The following is a 22004-nucleotide window of genomic DNA, read 5'->3' on the forward strand; positions in this document are numbered from 1 at the left end:
GGTCATTTGATGCCATGGAATTCTGCTGGATTCTTAAGTATTTCTTAAAAGAGAGCTCTCCGTAAAAAAAACATTTGAATATACTTGAAATTGAGTACCTGAAATTGTAAGGTTTCGGTCTTGTCAACTAAGAGTTCGATCTTCTCGCCCCGATCTAGAACCTTTTCAATGTTATCCATCATGATGCCCTTCACCTCTGTTATTTGGGCTTTTAGCTTTGACAGCTTGCTCATCTCTTCTGGGTGGTTTATGCAATACTGCATGTGCTCCTTCAGTATCGGCCTATTCATATTTTTTAGTTCTTATTTTTTTCTTATCAGAACCATATTATTAAGAAAATATTAGTAAGGCATATTTTCTTCTCTTTTCAAATTTGCATTGAATATTATACTGTACTTACCGTGAACACCGAATATTTCTAAAATTTAGTAAATTGCACCTAGCATCAGTACTTGAAGATTAAGATTCACCCATACACTATTGTGATGGAAAAAGGCAATTACTGTTAACAATTTTCCATTGCCTCCAATAACCCCTTCTTTCAGGGGAAATATGGAAAATTAATGGGAAATCTCAGCGTCTTAACTTGAGTTAAATCTTGCTTTACAGGTTTCTGTTAGGAAATAACCTAAAGAAAATGTTCTAGATGCAAATAAGAATAATGTTAAGTACCCCTTGCAAATTCAAGTAAAATCTTGCGTGTAATTTGAGAAAAGAGAGGAAAAAAAAAAGGTGCTTTCAATCCCAAAAGTACCCAAATTCACGGTCAAGACTATAGGCAATACTGAACCGATCCTCAAACAGGTCATCATCCTCATCAGCGTCATCAGCTAACGGGTGCGGGCCCCCCTCTTCGTCGCCTATAGCCAACCCATACCGCTGCATGAAGTCTTCCTTTACTCTATCTAGAAACACAAATGGCACACTTCTCCCCACACCCTCATCGGCCACCACAAGAAACACTACACCAACAGATAAATATACAAACAAACAAATTTTTATTTCTTGTCAAATTACTGGCACTGTACCCCTATCAGATATTATTTTCTCGTATCATCGGTGTTCATCAGTGACAAGTATTGCAAAGCAGCAGTTCAGTGCCAATTGCGGCCAATGGGTTAAATTCAGTATACTTTCCTCTTGCATTTTGTTAAATTTGTTGGCCTTAAATTCTGCAATTGCAGGCCAATTGGTTTACAAATGCTTAATTCCATGGAGAACCTTTTAGAAAAATATCCATAAGAACCTTCAATCAAATGTTAAGTTTTATCAATAATCACCAGCCATACCAGTTCTAATCCTTGACATACAAAAGAGAGCTACTAATTGTCAGGAGAAAAGAACATACCGAAACCCTTGTCAACAAAGAAATTGAAGGTGTGACCATCGCATGAATAAGTGAACTTGTTGCTATTTGGAGGCAACTTATGCAAACACTGAATTGCTACGGTACTGAAATTTCCAGTAAAAGAGGTGTGCTCAGCTAACACCACAGTCCCCTTGGAAACAAAGCTATATATAAGTGGTTGCTTGTTCATTATTTCTCTTCCACTACTCCCAATTGATCTGTAAATAAGGGGAAAAGAAGTCAAATCTCAAAAATTGCAAGAGAAGTCCCTGGTTGCTACCATGGATTGGTAAATCTATCGACAGCGTACGATCCGATCATGAAACGATTGAATTGAAAGAGACTCACCTTATGTCAAAGTTACGCTGATTCTTCCTTCCTTGACCTTGTAGTTTGCTTGCGACTAATTGATTCTTCGGATGTGATTTTGCACGGATTCTTCTCGAAAGGTGGATGCGGTTGTGATCGGAAGAGAGATTTGAGATAGCGAGAGAGAAGTAGGTTTTGCTAATAAAAAAGAAGAAGATGGATCTGTCGGTTGGGATCGAAGAATTTATTTCACCTCAGGTAGCATAAATTTTGTGTTTAGATCTGGAGCGTTCAATCTGCTCTGGCACGAATATTAAAGGACCGAATAGGCCTGGATAACAGAAAGGGATATTTATTTATATAATTTCCTATTTAATAAAAATTTCGGCTCAAACTTCACAACGAAGAAAACTAAATCGTATAAATATTGATTATTATCTGTATTGTTAAGCCGTTTATTTTATTTTGTTTACTAATGAAAAATTAACAAGTAAAGTAACCTGATCTGACGACACGTTTAAGATATTATTATTAATAACCGCACAGAAAGGGTTCATTAATGAAAGATGGAACCCAAACGCAATTTCATTTTGAAAGGTCGTTGAGGCAATTGATCTATTGTTAAATTGGAAAGGTAGTTGACGCTAAGCCCAATGGGCCTGTTTTGTATAAGCCTTCGTAAACTATACTTATTTGGTGGTATTAAAATATGAAATAAGAAGAACCGAATTTTAAAACGTAATTTCATTGTGTCGTTGAGGCATTCCGCATTTGACATGTTGTATTGTTGTTAGATTGGAATGGTGAAGTTAAACCCAGTGGGTTATAATGTCCGGATACTTTGAAATATCTCTTTTTTTTTTCTTTTTTGAAAGCTTGACTGATGCAGTCAAGGATTTATTAACACAGCCTACTAGTACTGTTATTACAAACCTCAGGGATCAGGAGTTCAGATTCAGTAAAGTAACTCAATCTTTAGATTTTAAATTGGAATCATTCGATTCGAATCCGTGATAATCTATCCAAAGTGTAGCGCACATGTCTCGAGAGATGAATTCGAATCGCGAAGCAATCTCGAGCGACGGATTCGAATCGGACGGTCTTAATCCAAAACCCAAAGATTGAGTTACTTTGGGAATCCGGATCCGGACCCGATCCCTCCCCTTCTGTTAAAGCACCTATAACATGCCTCTGGTACAGTCCAAAACCCGCTAATCCTCAATGAAAAAGACCCATACCCGCTAACTCTTTAAAAGGCAAACAATGTGAGCAATCAACACTTCTCCCAAAGTGCCGAGTTTTTTAAAAATACTCAAATTTATTAATATTTTATTATAAATAACTAGATGTTTGATAAAATTATATTTTTACTCAAATCGTAAGGAAATCTTACGGTTTGGATTAAAAATTCAAACCGTAAGATTTCCTTACGGCTTGGAATTTTTTTTTTTTAATTTTTTTTTTAATTTTTTTTTTTTTAGCCCAACTTTGCACCTCTGGTTAACATATCAAAACACCTTCAAAAATTATGAAAATTTACCGACATGCATTTTTGACTTCATAGAATAAGACTGAAGTTTCATACAAAATCTCAAAATAGATCGTGAGATATCAGCTCTCAAAAATTGCCCGAACTGCTGAAGGAGTGATTCTGAGCCCAAATTTGCACCTCTGATTAACATATCAAAACACCTTCAAAATCATGAAAATTTACCGACATGCATTATTGACTTCATAGAATAAGACCGTGAAGTTTCATACAAAATCACGAAACAGATCGTGAGATATCGACTCTCAAAAATTGCCCGAACTGCTAAAGGAGTGCTTCTGAGCCCAAATTTGCACCTCTGATTAACATATCAAAACACCTTCAAAAATCATGAAAATTTACCGACATGCATTCTTGACTTCATAGAACAAGACTGTGAAGTTTCATACAAAATCACGAAACAGATCGTGAGATATCGGCTCTCAAAAATTGCCCGAACTGCTGAAGGAGTGCTTCTGAGCCCAAATTTGCACCTCTGATTAACATACAAAACACCTTCAAAAATTATGAAGTTTGTCATATTGAGAGGAAAAAAGGTTGTTATTTTTAAAGCTTGTCATATTGTTGTTCTTAATTTTATTCTTCTATTTAACTTGTCGTATTGTTGTTCCTTATTTTCAGTATATTGTTTTTTGTTATTTTTAATCATTGTAAGAAATAGTATGTTGTTCAGTTTGTTCGAATTATTAAGTTAGAGATTTGTACGAATTTTATAACAAAATAATATTTTTTGTTATTTTTAAATACTACCCAAGAACGATAAAATATAACGAAACTAAACTGAACAAAGGTTGATAAAACATAAAACATAATAAAATAACGAAGCTAAACTGAACAAAACATAATAAAACATAAAACATAATACTACACCAGCGGAAAACATAATAAAACATAATAAAAGCACTCCTTCAGCAAGTTTGGGCTCAGAAGTGCAAATTTGAAGGTGTTTTGATATGTTAATCAGAGGTGCAAATTTGGGCTCATAAGCACTCCTTCAGTAGTTCGGGCAATTTTTGAGAGCCGATATCTCACGATCTGTTTTGAGATTTTTGTAAGAAACTTCACAGTCTTATTATGTGAAGTCAAGAATGCATGTCAGTAAATTTTCATGATTTTTGAAGGTGTTTTGATATGTTAATCAGAGGTGCAAATTTGGGCTCAGAAGCACTCCTTCAGCAGTTCGGGCAATTTTTGAGAGCCGATATCTCACGATCTGTTTTGAGATTTTGTATGAAACTTCACAGTCTTATTCTATGAAGTCAAGAATGCATGTCGGTAAATTTTCATGATTTTTGAAGGTGTTTTGTTATGTTAATCAGAGGTGCAAATTTGGACTCAGAAGCACTCCTTCAGCAGTTCGAGCAATTTTGGAGAGCTGATATCTCACGATCTGTTTCGTGATTTTGTATGAAATTTCACAGTCTTGTTCTATGAAGTCAAGAATGCATGTCGGTAAATTTTCATGATTTTTGAAAGTGTTTTGATATGTTAATCAGAGGTGCAAAGTTGGGTTAAAAAAAAAAAAATTTCAAACCGTAAGATTTCCTTACGATTTGAATAAAAATATAATTTTGTCAAACATCTAGTTATTTATAATAAAATATTAATAAATTTGAGTACTTTAAGAAAACTCGGCCCAAAGTGCGCTTTCCTCAACTATCACTTTCAAATATCTCATATTTTTAGTTTAGATCTGATGTCCGGTCAAAATTGGGATTAATTCGGATCAATCCGCTCCGAGGTGAAAAACTGGGATTAATTCAGAAGCAACGCTGTGGGAAAAAATTGAAAGAGGAAAAATTGAAAGAAGACAGACTCCTTGAAATTTACGTTTGCTCTTTTGTTTTTGTAAATTTCTTTCAGGACAAGGATAATGTATGTAGAGAGTAATAGATAGGCGGGGCTGTATGGAGGTGCATGCATTGCATGGCACTGTGCCGCACAGTACTGGGCTAAGGCCCATAAAATTATTCCTTGTATGATTGCGGTTTTATTATAAAATCAACCGACAGCCTCTGTCAGGTTTTCTCAAAAAAAAAAAAAAAAAAAAACTGGGATCTGATGTAAAAACAAATTAGAGGGTTCGGATTTAAATTCGAAATCTGGGTTACCTTTAGGTGATATTAATTTGTGGGCTACACTGTTTTTTCTCCGGCCTTGAATTATCTTCAATATAAATTGAATTAATGGAACTGAAAAGTGAAAATATCTATGGGGGCATGGGGCCCTTTTCTTATAAGTGGATAAAACTAGCATGCCTTTAAATTAGTCAGTCTTTTTAATTAGTTAAAACTTTAAAATATATTGGATTGACTCAACCGTTGAATTTAATTATTTTACAGACAATTCCTTTATATACAAAATTTAAAAAAATTCGTATTAATCAAAGTATAAAGGAAAAGTACTCCAATAAAAGAAGGTTTGTAAGTTATTTTTATTTATTTATTTTTTATCTTGACTGGTTAAGTATTATACTAAACACAATTTAAGTTAACAAATTTTGCATATAAAGACTTCATAATAAAATTGATTGATATATTTTAACGGGTTAAATTCGTAATTTCAAAATTAATTCGGTAGACTTTGAAGTTTGAAACAACTCATCCAAAAAAAAACCTTGAGCTGAAGAACACACTAGTTTTACTCTTTTTAAAAAAAGTATACATATGTCAAAAATACAACAGTACTTCTCAAAAAAAATAAGAGGCTGTTTGGCAACTTGAGAAAACAAAATACCCCAACAAATTCACAATGAAATAATTAAACCGCTTCCAAAACTTAATCATAAATTTGGGTGTTTTCCCAAATTTATAGTAAAAAAATTTTGGTTTTACATAACATTGTAAATTAAACCACTGTCAAAAGTTGAAAATCCCCGTCTTCAATATTTGCGTTTAAGCGCGTTACTCTAAAATCGGATCTTAATTGCAAAAGGTTTCAAAAAGCAATTAAAACAGGTCAGGACTCATTGTGAATTTGTTATTCAACTTGAGTATCATGCACATTTTGCATTTGTTATTCAAATTAGTTCAAGAATATAAATTCTTGAAATTTTTTTAACATTTGATGGACACATCCAATTTTAGATCCAAACTTAAACCAGTAAAAAAAAAAAGAAAAGGAATTTCATCGTTTACTGAAATCACTAGCATTTAATGAACCAAAAATCTAGAATTTGATAATTGTCAGGCATTTGCTGTAATTTAAAATTTGATAAATATAATAGAACTTAAATTTCAGACAAAAATCCATGTGCAAATTAGTCGACAAGAGAAACATCACAATAAAATCAAGAAAACAAAGAATCATTCACAGATAAAGATTTCAGTTCTCCACTAATCGAATACATTCTTTACATGACATTTCACAAGCACCGAACAACAAACCTTCACTAGAAAAAAAAACCTAAACACTACAAGAAAAAAAAAAGATATTGCCTATCGCTAACCTACCACAATTCGTAAAACCCGAAACCCGGAACTGAGGACCTGAACCCGATTAAAGTAAGTACTCTATCCCAAACAGCAAACACCAGAACCGACGAACCAAATCTAACCCCCAAAACCGTACAGGGTTCTCCCCTGGCGCTTGAGCGCATAGACCACGTCCATGGCAGTGACGGTCTTCCTCCGGGCGTGCTCAGTGTATGTCACAGCGTCTCTGATAACATTCTCGAGGAAGATCTTGAGCACGCCACGTGTCTCCTCGTAGATCAAGCCACTGATACGCTTGACGCCGCCACGCCTCGCCAGACGCCGGATCGCTGGCTTGGTGATACCTTGAATGTTATCCCGAAGCACCTTCCTGTGGCGCTTGGCACCTCCCTTTCCCAACCCCTTGCCTCCTTTGCCTCGACCAGACATCGTCGCCGATCTTGGATTCTTGGATCTGTTACGGTCTGATTTGAAGGAGACGGAGAGAATTCAAACGAGGAATAAATATTTTGGGGCAAATGGGATAGAGAAGTAGAGAAATAGAGGTTTGTATTTATACGAAATTTGGTTGGGGAGTTGATCCGTGGGCTCTGGAGAACGGACCTTTGGATTAGGAAACGAACGGTGTCGATTGGAGAATGGTATTGGTGCGGATCGATGACGTGGACACATTTCGGAAATTTGTGTTTGTTCGCGATGCCGATGCGAGAGCGAGTTGGGATGCTTTCTGGGGATCTTATGTGCCGTTTTTTGTGATTTCATTTGTGTAGCCTTAAAGGTTTTTAAATTAAATCCGACCCGACCCGACTTAAAACCGGTATTGAGTTTTGACTTTTGACCCAGTGACTACTTTGATACAGCAGGAATTTTTGCAACAAAATTTAAGTTTATGGTAATGATCCCTGGTGTTAATATGTAATAACAAAAAGAAATGTGTGACTGAGATACATTGTATGTAGTTTTTCTCACCCAAATTTTTTATTAATATTAAAAAAAAAAAAAAAAATTCTAGCCACTTTTACATAGAATTTCGAAAAATGTCCAAATCGATTAAATTTTCACCGGTTTTAGAACTACTTTTTAGTAATTTTTCACCGGTTCAAGAATTGAAACGGATGAGATTCTCACCGGTTATTTTTATTTGATTTTTCGTCGATGGAGATATTTGACCGAATGGTAACCCTCTGATCCTATGCCCATACGCCAATAGCACTAACTCAGGAATAGCTGCTATTCCTGGCAAGCTATTCTCAACACAGCACGTTTGAATGAAAAAAAAAAAAGCCTATTCTCAACAAAGGAATAGCTCGGATTAGCTGCTATTCCGCTATTCCTATGAAATGTTGGGTTAGCAGCTATTCCGAACCCAGGAATAGTTGTTATTTCGAGCTATTCCTTGATTCATCGAAATTTTAGTCTTACTAATTTGAGCATTAATGGAACCGAAATTATTTTACAATTCTGTGTATATCAACAAAATTCAGCCATAAATGGCAGGAAAAGGTGAAAATCTCATCGGTCTAATTATCTGAAACAGACGAGAATCTCACCGGTTTTAATTTTGAAACCGGTGAGAAAATAACCAGAAAGAGGCTCTTAAACCAATGAGAATTTGATCAGTTGACCGATTTGGGCAATTTTCGAAATCTTTCGCAAAAGTGGGTAGAATTTGAAATTTATTAAAAAAATTAATATTAATAAAAATTTCGTTTTTATCACATACAAAAATCATGTGTCCACATAAATGATTAGCAAGTGTGATACACCTAACAAGACAAACACAATTAAGCTGAGGATTGCTCAATCATTATAAAACCAGGGAACTCACTTCTGTGGAAGTAAAATCATATGAATTTTTATATTAAAAAAAAATTCTCCAATGATGAAATATATACACTTATAATTTAATAATTGAAAATACTGTGAAAGATTGATTATGAGATACTGGTGAAAACTAATAAAATGACAAGCGAGGAAATTTTAAGCAGAGCTACCATTTTCATTTTTAAGTTTTTTGTTGGCTTAAAATTGACAGGGAGCATAAATTAAACAATCTAATGTACACTTTTTCCTTTTACTATTTCTTATGTAGTCCAAGCACATCCTTCTATATGCGGTCCGACATTTTTATTAATATCAAATTTAAAATATAAAATTCCATGTCTATCCGGAACTTGAATTTTTTATTAAATATATCCAAACCGCATCCTAATTATGTGGTTTGGATTAAAAATTCCAAACCGCGGAATTTGGATGCGGTTTGGGATTATTTTTATTTTTGTTTTTGTTTTTATTTTTTGGCACTATAAATATCTCGTTTCTCTTACCTCCCTCTCAAATTCACCAGAATTGAAAGAGAGGAAGAGAAAGAGAGAAAAAAAAAGGCGAAAAAGGTGATTTCAAAGGTGATATTCGGGTACAATTTTTTTTAATTGTTAGAAATTTTTAGTTCATGTTACAAACTGCTCCAGACAAATTGTTATTATTTTTTATGAATTGTTTAGAAATTATAATTAATATCCAATGTCTAATCAATCACTGTCATTTGAGACCCTAGTTCTTACTATGTCACGTGAAGAAAAAATGGATCATGCCTCTCAATGCCCTTTCATATGTCACTGTGACTTTGATATACTTGCTATTTTGGATTATTCGGGTTGCCAATTTCAAGTCCCAATAATTACTGTTGTAACCACTCGCTTCGTAAATAGTTGATTTCACGCCTCAATTGATATATCTTTGTCAACAAAATATGTATTTAGTGCATCTTTGTAGTAATGTCAAATTGGTCAGTCATAAACTTCTCTCCAACATGTAATGAAATGAGAATAAACATAGCCAATAAACTACATTGGTAAATAATAACCATTTGTCAGATTTTAATTTATAAGTTGCAGGAATTAAAAAAATAATTAAAACAAAATTGTACTTGGATATCGTCCCTGAAATTGCCCTTTTCATCTCCGTAATCACCTTCTTTTTCTCTCTTTCTCTCTTTCAATTCTAGTAAGTTTGAGAGAGATGAGAGAAAAACGGAGTATTTATAGTGTCAAAAAAAAAAATCTCAAACTGCATTCCAATTCCGCGGTTTGGAATTTTTAATCCAAACCGCAAAATTAGAATGCAATTTGGATATATTTAATAAAAACTTCGGGTTCTCAATAGATTTGAAATTTTATATTTTAAGTTGGATATTAATAAAAATGTCGGCTAAACTTTTTAGATGTTGATAATATAACTCTAACTTTACACACATCATATGCTGCTGAAATTGACTGATTTATAATCTTGCATTCATAATATGGGCAGGTTTGTTGTCTCAAAGCTTACATGTCAATATACAGCTTTGTACTGTGGAGACTAGGATTTAGTCTTTTGCAGCCATTTTTTTGTGTTTTATGAGAGAATTGTTGACTCTTGTGCTGTGTTGTTAGTTGTGTGAATTGTTATATTTTCACTTTTCAACTTGTTCCAACAGATGCACCATATACATCTCTTCACAATTTTACGACTTAATCGAACATTTTACAATTTTCATTTTAGAAAATATTTATTGTATTGAAATCATTTACATATTGATCAATTTGATCCAATAATTGTAAAAGATGAATATTATATGTAGTATCTAATTTCTCACATTCTAAATGAATTGAGCTATGGTACTTTGGGAAATAAATTAAATAAATAAAATGATAAAATATTATATAAATTAATTCTGTCATTAATCACTAATTTAAAATCTATATAAAACGCTGAATAAATTAATTTTATCATAACTTCCTTAATAAAAAATTATATGAAATGTATTATACATCAACATAAATATAACAATAAAATTATATAATATATGTATAAATAAAAAGCTATACATATAATTTTGTATTTATTAATTATTTTATAGGATTATGGTATCAAAAGGCTCTTACCCATGTCCTTATTCAATGAAATAACAAATGTTTTTTCTTACTCATACCATGCCCAATAAATTAGAAAAAAATATTACTCATACTCACTGTATCGAATATGGTACAAATATGACAAATAATTAAAAAAATATCATTGACACTCCTAATTGAACGGTCAGAAGCCGTGCATTGATGCGAACTCACAAAATCAGGGCACACATTTTGACATAGTTATTTTTTACTCATACATCGCACTATACTAAATTAATTCAAATATTTAAAATTTTCACATGTGGACACATTAGTAAGATAAGTAAGTCTTAATTATTCAGATTTATAATTTAAAGCCGATTTAATTTGATGGATTTTAACTTTGAGCTCGGTGAAACACCCTAGTTCTACTCTCGGAACGCCATCGCTTTCTTACACAAGATTCTCACTGAATTGGCCTGTCTGCTTCTGAAGCATAATCCAGCTTTAAGTTAATGAATCTCAATCGTCTGATTTTAGACGGAATCAATTCGATCTCTACTTATAATATAGGAGTTCTTTAATATTAGTGTGGATCTAGTTTGTATGAATTTTGAAACACATAAGATGATCAGAATTCATTAACTCAAAAGATTCCTTTTTGAGTTAATGCATAGGATACCAATTCCAGCTTGACGGCCTATTTAGATCAAAGTCCACGCGGAAGAAACTTTATTATTATATAATCATAGCAGCACTCATCACCGACATTGTTGACTTATTTCCGTAAGTATTTTCCTGCTAGCACTCGTGAATCTGGGTTGCCAATTCTGGATTTAATTTCTAGGTAACCAAGTCGAGATTTACGGGTGAAATTTGCTAGCAAATTGTTTTTGATTAGTTGTCTATTTGGTAATGGTTTACGTACGTACAGAAAGTGGTGTTGTTTAATTTGTCAAATTTTACGCACACAAAGTGCTTGACGAAATGCTTCTGTGGTGATTGCTGGTCTTCACTTTTAAGTATGGACTCCATAACACTTACCAGTGAAGGCGTATTTTGAAATGGTGGCAAAGTGATTTAATGTGAAAGAAAAACAAAATTCCAGGAAAGCCAAGTCAATGCGAATAGGTCAATGACCCTCATTTACATAACCTTATTAATTAAACACAGAGAGAGAGAGAGAAAGAGAGAGAGAGAGAGGGTGGACAACTGAGTGATTTCAAAGAAGGAAGACAAGTGAGAGGAGGAAACGGGGAGCCCCATAAGGAGTGGTGAGAAAAGCAACAGGCATCGGCTTTTTCCCGTAAGTATTTGCCTCCTGCATCATTATTAAGATTTTCTTTTTGGTTTATCTGGGTAATACCAAATTGAGATTTTCTTGGTCAAACTCTAATGCCTGGCAAATTACTTTTAATTAGTTTCCTTCTTATGTGTGTTTGTGGTGGTTGTGATGCAACTTGTTGGTTCATATCTGTCAAATTGCATGTACACAACGTGTTCAGCAAAAAAGCTTTAGTTGTAAGTATTTGGGATGGGCTACCTATTGACAGAAACTTATCATAGTAATACCCCTGATACTTTTATGCTTATTGAGTCTTAACTTGTTTGGTACAATAATACCTATTTGGTTAAAGTCGGGTTGAAGTTCCTGTTTCAGTTTTCACATGCTTATTTGTCAGAAGTATGTTACTGGAATTTTGTTACCTGCACCACTAGATGTCACCTGAACAAAACCAAATAGAAAGTTTCAGCATGTTTAAACGAAATTGATATATAATTTGGTTCATATAAGACATATATGTCGGAAGATCCAGTCTATTTCGTGGAGTACAAAGGCAACATATAAAGGCAAAAAGTTTGATACTAAGATTGATTTATTTTTCTTTTTACATGGCAGAAATAAAAAAAATAATGTTTCGTCCATTACTTATGAGTATGGTGGGGATTGATTTGGGCAATTGGAATTGCCATGTGATATACGATGACGGCTATATTCCTCGAGATCATGGCTTCTTGAAGACCAATGTCAAAACCCACATTTCTCAAATCAAGTGTCTTCTGGGTAGGAAATTCTCAGATCCAGAGCTGCAATTGGAGCTTGATTATGTTCCTTTTAGAGTAATTGAAGGTCCCAATGGATATCCCTTAGTCCATAGTAGATGCAAGGGAGAAGACAGAACATTCACCCCTGTTGAGATCCTAGCTATGTTGATTTCCACTCCAGAATTTCGACTACATTCTTTTGATTCTCATTGTATTGGGATTCCGATATACTTCACAGATCAACAAAAGGCGGACGTGCTTCAAGCTGCAAAAATTGCTGGTTTTCCTGCATCTTTCTGCCTACTCGATGAAACAATAGCCATGGTATTGGCCCTTGAAAGAAATCTGTTAAGGGAACCTCGGTGTATTGTGGCATTTATTGATATTGGCCACGCCAGCATGCAAGTTTGCTTTGCTGAGTTCAATTGGGACTGCTCAACTAGGAGTCCCTTTGAAAGGAGGTCAGTGAATATTTTGTTCAAGGGTTATGCCAGGTCGTTAGGAGGAAGGGAATTTGATAAAGTGTTGTTTAACCATTTTGCATCTAAGATTAGGAAGGAATACAATATTGATCTGAAAAAAGACAGCAGTGCTTGTGTTCGCCTCAGTGAGGCTTGTGAGAGGTTGAAGAACGATTTAAGCGAAGATAATGAGGCATCCTTTTGCCTTGAGAAGTTTTCAGGTTCGATAGATGTTAAGGGGTCAATAACGAGGAAAGATTTTGAAATCTTGAGCATTTCAATATTGAAAGCGACTGAGATGGCTTTGAAGAAGGCATTGAGTGAATCTGGGTTGAATGTGAATAAGATTGACTATTTAGAGGCTGTTGGAAAAGGATGCTACATTCCGGCGATTATTGATGTAATGACTAAAGTTTTTGGGGTGAAGAAAAGAAAGACAAGAAATTATGAGCACGTTGCAAGGGGCTGCAGACAACTAAATATAATGGGGACAGACAAAATTATAAATGACCTGGTAACTATTATATATGCACATTTATTCTCACTTCTCTTAACTTATCATAATATTCTGCTATACATACGAGGGTTAATGACTGTGTTTCGGAAAATATTGTTTCAAGAAAAAAAAAACAACTAAAACGAGAAAGGATATCATCATTTATGAAAACATATAAAAGCGAAAAAGGAATAGCCTTGTTACTAGATCCATTTATCTATAGTATTATTCGTTCGTTGTACCTATAATACTGTTTTGTTGTTTGAAGAGTACAGGTCTGAAAGTTTCCAATTTATTTTCAAGTGAATTAAATTCTGAAGAGGAAAATGAGCAAGATTCAGAGAAGCTCCTTTGGAGAAGAGCCATGGGTAAAAAAGGACATTTATTGACTTTTCTAAATGACTTTGTTGAAGAGGTATAATTACATGGCCCTGCTCCCCTTGCCACCCCCCGCCCCCCCAATTCACCCCAGGTACTCGACTCAAGCAAATTACAAACAGATTATTTCTTTTAAATTGGCACGAATCTCAAAACAGAATCCCTATAGTTTCTATAGGCACCAGATTGACTTTGGCACGAATCTCGGCCGTCCGTTTGTAATTTGCTTGAGTCAGGTACTTGGGAGGATACGGATCCCTCCCCCCCCCCCCCCCTCAATTTTTTTTTTTTTTTTTCATGTTTTACCTGTTTCAGAAAATTCCATACCCTCAACACATTTTGAATGAGGTTCACTTTATTTAGATAATATCATTTACTGAGATTGGAAGATAAATGGAAGTTAATATGAGTAGAACTAGGGTGTTCTTAAGTTCACCAAGCTCCTTTGTGACCTCAACTCTAAAATCTATCGGATTGGCTTCAAGCGATGAATCCAAACTGTTGAAATCCTTCTACCTTACGATTGATGCGTCTACATGTGAAAATTTTAAATTAATTTTATATAGAGTAAAGTGGTCAAAAGATGTTCAAAAATTGAATGCATTAAATTTAATTTACAAACCTTTTAATTTTGACCACTTAACTCTATACTAAATTAATTCAAAACTTTAAAATTTTCACATGTAGACACATCACTCATCATGTAGAAGGATTTTAATGGTTCAGATTCGTCGTTTGAAGCCAATGCGATAGGTTTTAGAGATGAGCTCATAAAGGGACTTAGTGAACTTAGGAACACTCTAGTTCAACTCAGTTAATATTGCCAAACAGTACCATATATTATTCTAAAAAGTCATTCTTCTATCGGTTCCAAACCAGTAACCAACAGAAGATCCAAGGGCCTAAGGTTCATTAGTATTCTAACAGTTCAAAGTCATAACCAACAAAAGAAGTTGGTCCAATGGTCCTTCTATTGGGCCTAAGGTGTGAACCAATAGAAAAACATCAACACACTGTTCTATGGGTTAGTACATTAGTACCGATAGAAGAAGGTAAACCTCGGTTACGTATTTACAACCGATAGAAGAAGGTGGGATACCTCTTCTATCGGTTGCTCAGGACAAAACCGGTAAAAGAGTTTTTCACTTATTTAATTACTAACTTACCACAACACATTAAATCTATCAGTTTCAAACCAAAGTTGGTTTGAACAGTTAGAAAATGGGTGTTAGAAGACTGCATTTCTGTAGCAGTGCAAACACGTCATATATTATTCTACAAAATGAATTTGTTATATATGTCGGCCTGCTTACTTTCTGTTGTTTTAGTTTATTATTAGACATCATCTATTGAACAATTATCATACTAGTTAAGAGCTATGTGATTTTTGTTAAATCCAGAACATGCACAGTATAGGAAGATTGGAGAAAACAAAGGATGAGTCAGATTGGCTTTCCAAGGTAAACTTTGTTGAATACAGCTACTCAGAGCTTCAAGATGCAACCAACAATTTCCATGAGTCATTTAAACTTGGAGAAGGCGGATTCGGCATTGTTTACAAGGGCAACCTCAACAAAACCAAAACTGTTGCGATAAAGATGCTGAAAGAAGGAAGCAGTCAAGGAACAAAGGAATTCAATCAGGAGGTATGTACCTTAGTGAGTATATATATACATGTTTATTTAAATAAAACTCAAATACAAATTTGACTCCAATAAATGACAAGGAATAGAAGAACCAGAGAGGAAGAGGCTTTCTACAAATATCAGTAAAAGTGGTTAACCTCTGTATTGGATATATGTATACTTTGTAAGAACTCATAACACATCTAGGTCTAGGGAGACTTCATATTTTTCAATTAACCAGATGTTACTTAATTTACTCAACATAGGTTGAAATTCTAAGCAAAGTGCGGCATCCAAATCTTGTGAAACTCGAAGGAGCATGTGAAGATACCCATGCACTTGTTTACGAGTTTCTACCGAATGGTAGCCTAGAAGACCGTCTACGATGCAAAAACAACACTCCGTCCCTCTCATGGCAGGCACGAGTCCGTATTGCATTTGAGATCTGCTCTGCACTAAGCTTCTTACACTGTAGCGAGCCTCATGGTATTGTGCATGGTGATTTAAAACCCGAAAACATCCTTCTGGATGCGAACAACACAAGTAAAATCTGCGACTTTGGCCTATGTCGTGAACTTGACTACACAGCCAGCGCAAGTATACCATACCACTGGACAGATTGTCCAAAGGGAACACTTGCCTACATGGACCCAGACTACTTCTCAACGGGGAAGATGACTCCTCAATTTGATGTTTATTCTTTTGGCATTTTGTTGTTGCGACTAGTGACTTGCAAAGACCCACGGGGAATAAGGAACTTGGTTGAGGAGGCACAGAAGAAGGGTATGTTGAAGACATTAATCGATGCTTCGGCAGGTCCCTGGCCGTTTAAGGAGGCTAAGAAAATGATCTCATTGGGCCTTAGATGCAGTGATCCAGTGAGAAAAAATAGGCCTGACCTGTCAACCAAAGTGTTGAAGGAGCTCAAGTCGATGCTACAAGTTGCTTCTTCATCACCATCATCATGGACAACCTCCCTGTTTCATGGATGATATACTATAGCTTATTTGTTTATGCTGTTTTTTGTGCTGGTTTGTCTATCTCATTTCAAACAACCAGCTTAGCCAACTTAGCAATAAGTTCAATTAAACAATATTATGTAAACCTCTGAGTAGTAATTATTAGATTGTCCAATTATGAAATCTGGTGGATATTTTTAGTTTGATTGAGGATTAAAATTTCATAGTTATGCATTACTATTATGCTTTACTCTTTTTCACCGGTTTGTTGCTTCCAGGATAAGCTCTTTATCTCTTATCTTTGCTCTTTTCACCGGTTTTTGAATCAACTTGTACAGGTCTCTCATGGGTGGGACTAAATTAAAAATACAAAATGAAAGCTCGCATTTCAGTAACACAGAATCTATTGTTTCTATTAAAAAAAAAAAAGTAACACAGAATCTGGTGGGTGTTTTTGAATCAACTTGTACCTGTCCTTTCTTCCAGTATCTTTTCGAGCAGTGTCTATGTCTTAATTAATTGGATTTTGGAAGGTACTCAATTGAAGATTGCTTTTATTTTATTTTTATTAAAGGGTACCGATATATCCCGAATTTTGGGGAGCATCTGTCTGGGCGCCATGTTTTGGAGAAGCAGAGAGAGAGAGAGGAGGGAGAGTATATTAGTCATATTTCATTAATTACTATTGCTTATTTTAATTTTGAAGTATTAAATTTTGCTGGTTTAGTGATTTTGGATAGATATGTGAGTTTCTAATTTTTTTAAGGGTAAATATGTTATTACAATTTTTTGAGGGGGAAATAGTTTTTGAGGGGATATATGAAATTCCCCTTTTTTTAACCGGGACCTCTTTGTACATTTCTTGTCATTTTACAATTCCTATATTGTGAGTCGACTTCATAGAATGTGCTTTTAGGTAAATTCAATTTTTATTTAGGTAACTAAGAACCATGATTTTTGTATAATCTACAACTTGAGACTTGAACCCTAAAACAATTTGGATTCTATAGTAATGAAATGAAATTAAATTCAATCCGACCCGACTTAAACCCGATTTTGTGCTCTGACCCAACGACTACTTTTGATACATCAGGGATTTTTGCAACAAAACACAAGTTTATGCTGATAATCGGTATTGTTAAAAGATAATAGCAAAAAATATATGTGTGATTGAGGTCATAGTGACAAATAAATTATTCGGGTTCGGTTCGGCAAGATTAAAAATTCGTGATTTGGGACTAATTTGGGTATAATTCGGGAATGATTCGGAATTATCCGGATCAGAGATCTTAGTCTTACTAGAGAGCAACAATAAAAACTAAAAAAAAATTGTTCTGAGAAAAATTCGCGAATTATTCAGGTTTAATTCAGTCAAGGTTCGATCAACCGAATAATTCGGCTTTCGGTTCAGCATCACAAGAAAAACAAATTATTCGGATTTAATTCACAAATCTTTTGACTATCATTGAGATAAAATTGATCTATTTTTTTATCACATACATAAAACATGTGCCCACATAAATGAGTGTGATATACCTAACCAGATAAACACAATTAAGCTGAGGGTTCCTCAAATCATTTTAAACCAGCTAACTCAGTACTCTTTTAGATGTAAAATCATATGATAATTTTTTATATTCAGAATATTGTCCAATGATGAAATATATACATATATCAAATATATTGGTAAAATTGTACAAGATATTTATATAAAATATTGGTGAAAACTAATAAAATGACAAGCCCTTGTATTCATGAAGTTTTTGGGACATAAGTTAACACTATAAATTATGTTAATTAGAGTATTATAGGTTCAAATCTTCAAAAATGTTGAAATCGCTCCACTTCAAAATAAATATTTTTTAATAACTTATTTTCAAATAATATATTTTAATTTATAAGTTAGGAGGTACAGAAAAAAACTTGAAGGGTGTTGGCATTTTTAGTTTTAAGTTTTTTTATTGAATTAAGTTTGACAGGGAGCTTCAATTAGATGACATATCTATACTACTTCATTTTACTATTATTTATGCAGCCGAAATATGCGTTCATCTATGTAGTGGTTTAATATGATGGCTTTTACGGAGAGTAATGAATGATGCTTTCACTCTGCACAAACTATATGCTGTTGAAATCGGTCGCTTTAGATTCATTCGTGCTGCACATGATGAGCAAGTTTGTCGACACAATGCTAATGCTTCATCACCCAATTTGTGTTATAGAGTTCAGAATTTAGCTTTTTGCATCAATGCTTTTGTTATCTTTTTATGTTGTTAATTGTGTGAATTGTTACATTTTGATATTTCAACTTATTTCATTCGAATGCAAGCTACATCGTTTTACAACATTTCTGACTTAATCAAACAATTTAACAACTTATTTAAAAAAGAAAAATAGTTTTATTGAAATCATTTGTGATTATTTGTTGAGAGCAAGAATTTTATACTAGTCATATGCCTTTAAATTCAGGGTGAATGGAATTTGGATAATTTTATTGGAGTGGTGACCTTATTCTCTCCATTTATTTCTTCACCAGCTACTTGATTTGAATTTGAACTAGAGAGCAATGTAACAAGAACGCATTTACTTTTCACATCAATAAAAAAAACTTAAGCAACTATATCCACAAGAAATAGTTACATTTAACTTCTTAATAAATACTCTACAACCAACTGGTAAAGAAGATAATTATGGCATAGTTCCCTAAGCTAATTCCAGAATACATGGTAACCAATACGAGAAAAGCAATATTACAGAATATAATTTTCACAATTTGTCATTGGCTAGAATTATAAAGTATGTTTTTTCTGTTGTTCACAACAATTTTCATGCTTCATCCCCACTGACAACAGCAATTTTAAATTCAATTTTGATTTAGGTAACTAAGAACCATGCTTTCCAAATAATCTATGACTCAAGACCTCTGATTGGATATTACGAACGAACTCTGATTCTAGATCACAAGATCCCAAATTGGAAAGTTTCTATTTAATCTTAGATTTGAGCATGTTTATTGGTGCATACGTGAAAAATTTCATAACACAACACGCTCAACATAGAAATTCTGATTGGAATCAATCAGAATCAGAATCGTGGCGGCGCCTCTGCTTTTCTTTGCCAGGTTGACGGTGCTTGTGCTTGTCGTCAGTATCACGGTCCCGTTTCTTCTCATGCTTGTCCTTGTCTCTCCTTCTCTCTTTAGATGATTTCTCATGGCGCTTTTCTTCTTTTTCATTCTGTCGCCTCTTCTTCCTCTCCTCTTCGTCAGAAGATTCTTCCCTTTCTCTTGGTTGTGGGGATTCAGATCTTGGTTTCTGGAGCTGCTCTTGCATAGAGCCCGACTCCTCATTTCGAGGTGCCCTGTAATTACAAACATCACAGTAATCACCATGTTGATATTATAATAATCAATTAAGCCAATAAAAAAAAACAACTTTAAATCACCATAACACTCAACATCTGATGAAGAGAGTAATCTGTGAATATTTCATTTACTGCAATGTGAAAGTGCATAAGTGGACCAAAATGAGTAGAAAAATTACATACTTGTATAATCCCAGGCCTTGAACTTGAGCAGCCTCAGCATGGCCCGCACCAAGATCCTCGGCAGTGGAGGTTCTTTTAACAAGCTCAGCATATTCATGCTTGTCGAGGCGGTTGCCTTGGGTCCGCTTGGCCCGTTTAGGAGCCAAACCCAGAGCCTCTCGCATGGCCTGCTCCTCTTCCTCTTTAACCCTTCTTACCTCTTCCTTCAGTGCGTCTGCTGAATTGTCCCCATTTTTGTCTTTAGTGTACCAGAACAGGTCCTTCCCTAAATAAATGAAAATAATGTCAGAAATATGTGGGCATCCACTATTATGTATTTCGATGAGAACTGAAGGGATATTGAATTTATTATACTTACATTTCAAGAATTTAAGCCTCAAAAAATAACTGCACATCAACAACCAGACAATCATTTTTTGCTTTCAAAATCACCAATTCCAGTATAACACTCAATTTTAATTCCGTACCTTTTCCCACATCCCCATTTAATGCACTGTCCTCCCTTTACAAATATAAAATAAATTTTTATCCAATAAACAAACAGTGGCATCTCCAACAAGCACACAGAAAAAACACCAAAAAAGAAAAAATAATCATTTTCAAACTAAGTATAAAATTTCAATCGGGGTACCGTGTACAAAAGTTATCATGAGAAATTACTTGTTAAATTCAAACAATAATTTGTTTCAAGTTCAATAATCACCAAATGCATATCATGAGACCTTAACTTTACAGCCTATCTATCCTCCTTTACCCTTAAGTTCTGGTATACACAATTATCTAGATCAATTTGCCTTTCTTCCGTATAAACATTTATGCTATTAAGTTTCAAAAAATATTTACCAGTTAAAGTTTAATTACCTTTCTGCCATCTACCGACAGGGGCTTTGACACTGTGGCCGAGATAGTTCTCTCTGTGCTTGTCTGCCTTCACATCATCCCACTTGAACTCTGTTTTTGTCATTAAATATACACATAAGTATTGGTTGAATCAATTTTCTTTGAAAAACCATCTGTTGAAACGATTAAGCTAAGTATGGCATAAATATATGGTGATACTCCACACAAAGCGTTGCTGTACCAACCATATTTTTTTACCAGTACAGTCGGTAGAGGTTTTCAGTTCATTTCGGATATTCAATTAAGCCCCAATTTGGCTCAAAAAGAACCCAGTTCAGAACCAATTTTTCCAAAATAAGAGAAAAAAATTAAAGAGAAAGAAGTAGCATTGAGAGAGCGCTCTTACGATCTCGGCCACCTCGAACGCCTCCTCTCGTGGGGTGATACATATTTCACGCAGTCGGCAAGGTAGGAAGACGAATTGAAGAAGACACGAAAAGAGGAAACCCTAATTTCACTTGGATTGGTCAAGAGGAGAAAGGAAGGAGAAAGAGATTGGTTCTGATCGATCAGAAAAGAGTATTCAGATCCAATGCAATACCTCACAGCGTACAATGAGATCTGAGTCGTCTGTTTTAATCTGGCACGAATATTTAAACGGACCCTTGATTTTTAGTTTTTATCACCTGCGGTACGGTACTCACTCCAAAAAAAGAGGAATTCGTATTACCTAAGGTAACAGAATATTTTTGTTTGGATCTGGACCGTCTAATCAGAGTCCGCACGATTATTAAAGCTTACCCGTGCGATACACCTCGTCCCGGATTGGCCCGGATTCAGATCTGACGGTCTTCATACAAACATAAATATTCTGTTACCTCAGAGGAATGGTTTTTTTTCTAGGAATCTTCGTATCTGTTTATTTCGGATCTATTATCGAAAACCGACCCGATAGCTTGACATGACAAAGGCCGAAATCTCGGAATTCGCTTCCTCTGAGATATCTCATATTTTGCGTGACTTTTTGGAAAATCTAAACCGTTCAAATACGTTCTGCACGGTTCTCGAAGCTCAAATAATACTGGGCCCCTGCGCTATCCCCGAATAGGCACCGGACACGTCGGTCACGCAAATATCT

General features: G+C 34.7%; 4 protein-coding genes across 5 annotated transcripts in view; 1 reads left to right on the forward strand and 3 right to left on the reverse strand.

Annotated features, from left to right (window-relative positions):
• VAMP727 (vesicle-associated membrane protein 727) overlaps positions 1-1870 on the reverse strand; it is a 65963-nt gene extending 64093 nt beyond the window's left edge. Inside the window, exons 1-4 of one of the 2 annotated variants that reach the window (XM_078296752.1) lie at positions 1697-1869; positions 1349-1566; positions 755-962; positions 99-282 (exon numbers count right to left, since the gene is read on the reverse strand). In XM_078296752.1, coding sequence (XP_078152878.1) covers positions 99-282; positions 755-962; positions 1349-1538 — 582 coding nt within the window. In that variant the 5' untranslated portion in view covers positions 1539-1566; positions 1697-1869. Of the gene's footprint in view, positions 1-98; positions 283-754; positions 963-1348; positions 1567-1696 lie in introns of both variants that reach the window. The other variant, XM_078296753.1, reaches the window with a different exon arrangement.
• Positions 1871-6490: 4620 nt separating this feature from the next.
• LOC144548077 (histone H4) lies at positions 6491-7163 on the reverse strand. The gene has a single exon (XM_078296756.1). It carries the CDS (start codon positions 7067-7069, stop codon positions 6758-6760), a length of 312 nt encoding a protein of 103 aa, XP_078152882.1. The 5' UTR covers positions 7070-7163; the 3' UTR covers positions 6491-6757.
• A 5266-nt stretch (positions 7164-12429) lies between these two features.
• On the forward strand, positions 12430-16730 carry LOC144548209 (uncharacterized). Its single transcript, XM_078296917.1, has 4 exons — positions 12430-13536; positions 13787-13933; positions 15297-15542; positions 15788-16730. Exons 1-4 carry the CDS (start codon positions 12430-12432, stop codon positions 16511-16513), a joined length of 2226 nt encoding a protein of 741 aa, XP_078153043.1. The 3' UTR covers positions 16514-16730.
• Positions 16731-19100: 2370 nt separating this feature from the next.
• LOC144548073 (leukocyte immunoglobulin-like receptor family A protein) lies at positions 19101-21550 on the reverse strand. The gene is made up of 4 exons (XM_078296754.1): positions 21273-21550; positions 20888-20977; positions 20027-20291; positions 19101-19840 (listed from the first exon to the last, which is right to left on the reverse strand). Exons 1-4 carry the CDS (start codon positions 21313-21315, stop codon positions 19555-19557), a joined length of 684 nt encoding a protein of 227 aa, XP_078152880.1. The 5' UTR covers positions 21316-21550; the 3' UTR covers positions 19101-19554.
• Positions 21551-22004: the final 454 nt, after the last annotated feature.

This window comes from Carex rostrata, chromosome 32 (genome assembly GCF_964058835.1).
Source record: "Carex rostrata chromosome 32, lpCarRost1.2, whole genome shotgun sequence".
In the NCBI taxonomy this organism is placed as follows: domain Eukaryota; kingdom Viridiplantae; phylum Streptophyta; class Magnoliopsida; order Poales; family Cyperaceae; genus Carex; species Carex rostrata.